The sequence below is a fragment of the Trachurus trachurus genome (assembly GCF_905171665.1).
Source record: "Trachurus trachurus genome assembly, chromosome: 6".
Lineage (NCBI taxonomy): Eukaryota > Metazoa > Chordata > Actinopteri > Carangiformes > Carangidae > Trachurus > Trachurus trachurus.
This window is the reverse complement of record NC_139897.1, coordinates 21,134,011-21,137,957: the sequence shown is the minus strand read 5'-3', so window position 1 is coordinate 21,137,957 and position 3,947 is coordinate 21,134,011. Positions and strand designations below refer to the sequence as shown.

At 40.9% G+C, this 3,947-nt stretch overlaps 1 protein-coding gene across 1 annotated transcript in view; it reads right to left on the bottom strand.

The window, feature by feature from the left end:
- Positions 1-241: 241 nt before the first annotated feature.
- cbln1 (cerebellin 1 precursor) overlaps positions 242-3,947 on the bottom strand; it is a gene marked incomplete at both ends in the record, with an annotated part of 18,283 nt that continues 14,577 nt past the window's right edge. The window contains one exon of the mRNA XM_083973692.1: positions 242-439. Coding sequence (XP_083829818.1) covers positions 242-439 — 198 coding nt within the window. The remainder of the gene's footprint in view (positions 440-3,947) is intronic.

Below are 3,947 nucleotides of genomic sequence, written 5' to 3'. Positions count from 1 at the left end.
CACCCTCTGAAGCGTCCCAAATAGAAGTCTGTTGTCACATCCCCTCTTCTTTTTTCTTCTTCTTCTCCTTGTTCTTCTTCTTCTCCTTTTCCACCATCTTATTTATGTCCTTTTCTCTTTCCCAAGCCCCTCTTCTTCCTTCATCTGCCTTTTCCCCACCTTCATCATACTTCCACCAGCTCCTCCTCCTTCATTCATTTCATTTCCACCCCCTACTCCTCCTCTTCCTCTCCATTTTCCTCTACATGGGGAACACCAGGAAGCCAGAGAAGGTGGAGTATTTCCATCCTCCCATTAGGTTTCCTCTCTCCAGTTTGAGGTAGGCCCGGTCTCCTTTTTCCATCTGGATCAGAACACCATTGCTGGCCGCCTCGCGCGTCACATCCTGGTCGCCTGCAAATGCAGAAATCACCGGCCAGCCGTTGTGCATCAGGCTCACCTGGATATGGTGGAAAAGGACACACAGTTTACAAAACGAAAAGGAGGGGTGAGGGACAAACATGCTCACAGACAGTCAACCACACAGACAGGGAGATGTAGGGGAATTTGGGATTGGTATAAATGCATACAGAAGATTTTGTATCCTGACAGTGTTTTAATGTAGAATTAGACTTTTCTTGTTGAGCTGCAAGATAAAGATTACAGCTATACAGTATACGTTATAATATAATGTAATCCAACAGAATATTATATTTGAATGGCACCACTTTATGTTGTGTAGTCAGCACATCGTCAATAGATTTATCAAGGGAGTCCTTCCCCTGCTTTTCAATTACTACTTGGAGAAGATTTAACAAAGACTTAGAGAGACATTTATACACAGAGAGATACAACAGTCCCACACTTTGTCTGACTCAACAAATGTTTCAATGGGGAATAACATCTTCTTCTTACAAAGAGACGTAGCTGTCAGTGATCTGTCCCCCCTCCCTTCCCAGGGCGGCCAACATACACACCAGACAGCGGCTTTCATCACTACTCTTTTGAGCAACAGCAGAAATACAAGCGCTGTTGGCTTTGTTTCCGCCTTTACGTTTTTCAAAAAAGAAAAAAAAGGAAAAGAAATGGCTTTCTGCTACCCCTGGTACCAATGTGGCACTAAAAACAAACTGAAATGAATTTTTTGGAAAGATGTCTGTTTATGCAGGATCACACTTTATAAAAACCTGTGTGAGCAAACCCACTGTTTCGTGATAAGGGAAACAACGCAGAGTTTGTGTTCTCATGCATTTCTAGAGGTGGTTGTAGGCTGTAAGACGACGGAGTCTGACTTGGCATGAGGAAGGAGGAAATCCTGCTTTCTATACTGAGGCTCATATATATAAGGGACTATTCAATGAAACTTCTAACCAGTTATATTGTGTTGAATTTACTCAGATAATCACCAGTCTATTGCTGCCCTGCACAAGATAATGTAATCCCTCCGCTCTTCTTAATGTACAATTTTTCACCAGAGCCTGTGGGACATTTTGTGTCATTTATTGTATACTGTATATACATTTATTTTTCTGACATAATCCACACAACACGCAGGGTTTATTATTTCAGAGAGCCGCTCGGTTTAGAGAGACACCCCCCACCCTGCCCCACCCCCACCCAAAGCTCTAAATACATCAAAATACTTCCGCACACCCTGAAAGCAAGTAAACTGTTGCTAACTGATGAAACACAGTCATAAACATCCCATAATTATACACTTATCCACCTCATTCTAGCTGGTGGTCAAGAGAGAGAGAGAGAGAGAGTGTTTGTGTGTGTGTTTGTGTGTGTGTCTGTGTGTGTGGGCAGGAGATGAAGAGCCTGTCAGAGTCAAGAGCTCTCTTGGCCCGGCTCTCCTCTTAATAGCAAAGTGAACGTAGCAGCTAAAGCTGTGTGTGCGTGTGTGTGTGTGTATGTGTATGTGTGAGTGTGTGTTGCTCTGAACAGCCAGTCTGTGATGAAAACACTCAGACTATTCTCAAACTATCTTTTTAAATTATCTGAATGCAAATTTAGGAGAGGTCACTGCAAAACTTACATTTCACATTGCTGAAAAAAATTCTCTTTATTTGTGAACAACTGATATAATACCAGGATGTGTGAATGTTTGGTTTTATATATAATAACACACCTACATGTATCGGCTTGTCTCTCTAATTATACTTGTCTTATCGGTGCACCAGTGGTACCATCCTGCTTATTAGTACTGTCAGCATTACCCACATTTAATATACAGTATAACACACCTGATAGTTGTGAAGTCTTTGCTTGCACAATTAGTTTAAAATTGGCAGATATTATTAGCAGACGACCACACAGTGTAACTCTAATAATACATGTGAGACAATGAGACAATTTATACATCACCTAGTAAAAATAAGTGCTGCGTTACCACCGTCTAGATGCAATTCACGCAATTGCTGACATCAACTGTTTTGTCCCACATACAGCATCTTCTACGCACACTGAGGCCTCGCAGCGCATGAGAGGAGGAAGTTTTGTTTTAACCGTCTGACCTGAACTTGGCTCCCCCCTGAACGCATCTCGTTCTGCAGGGAGAAGACCTCACCCTCTGAAATTTATTCAACTCTCACTATTCAGTTTGAGGGTTTCACTTTCCCTCCTCTGCTCCTTGTTCGTCCTCTCTCTGCAGACTCACAGAGCTGGCGAATGGTCACAAGTCTTTAAAGCAGTAACACAAACGCAAGTCATGGGTGGGAGGGGGTCACACAAAGTCGGCAAGTTTCAAAGTGTGCTGTAGCAGCTTTGCAGTTAATTTAAGGAGCTAGACTGAAGGAATATCATTACTGAAAAGACAATACCCCGAGCTGCAAATTTAAGTGGATACAAAAAGGTGACGGCACCTTTATCCTTCAATTATTTATGGCAATGAAACATATTACTTGTCATATAACTTGAATATCCTATTTAATTTTAAGACAACACCCCTGAGGCCAGTGTTGGATGTTTTACAGACTAAAAGAGGAATCAGTATAAGATAAATAAACCCCTCCCTGTTCCTGAACCTCCCTTACCCTCTCTGTGTCACACCTGACAGCACGCACACAGTTGCATGATACTGACAGAAGAAGTAGTCAGGGTACAGTAGCCCAAATGTGCCAGTGAAGGAAGAAAAAACAACAACTGCTTTTCTGAAACGTTTACCCGCGTCAAAGAGCCGACAGGGTGTAGGACTTCACAAAGCAAACAGCAGGTGTGGGTGTGTTGACAGACATCTACACTGCCTTGCAAACCTCTTGTGTCCCATCATAGAAAATGAATGAAACTGTGAACTAGGCTTGGGCGGTATCCAAATTTTGATACCTTCAAACTTCCTCCACATTTTAATGTAAAAGTAGGCTAAAACATATTAAACTAACTGAAAATTCAACCACACATAAGTGCTACTGGACATATAATCAATTTTAGGCATTAAATTACTTTTATTTAATATTTAATCCTTATCTCCTTTATAAGTGCACTGCATTTTTTCATGATGGTATTGAAACTGATACCGTTGCTATTTTTAAACACCTGCAGTATACGGTATTACCGTAATACCGCCCAAGCCTACTGTGAACTATTTTTAATTCAATCAATATAAAGGTGGCATGATTTGGAAAAGTGGTCAAACATGATCCTGCATTACAAGTGCATGGTGCATTTGACCAGTAGACATTTAAAGGTGACAGGTTTGCGGTTATGACACTAATTTGGAAAATTAGTGTAAAATTAAATCATTAAGTTCCAATACAAACAACAGGAATGATACTGGCAGATTTGAGGATAGTCAATAATCAATATGTGATAATAATGCCGATAGTTATACCATCACACTGGCAGAGTTCACCACTTTTAATGCAGTGTTAATAATCAGTGTGAAGCCTCCTTACAGTAAAAACACCACTTCATTAGTGTGTGTCTTGATTGATTACAAACATTACACTGTTTCCAAGAGTCTTCAATCA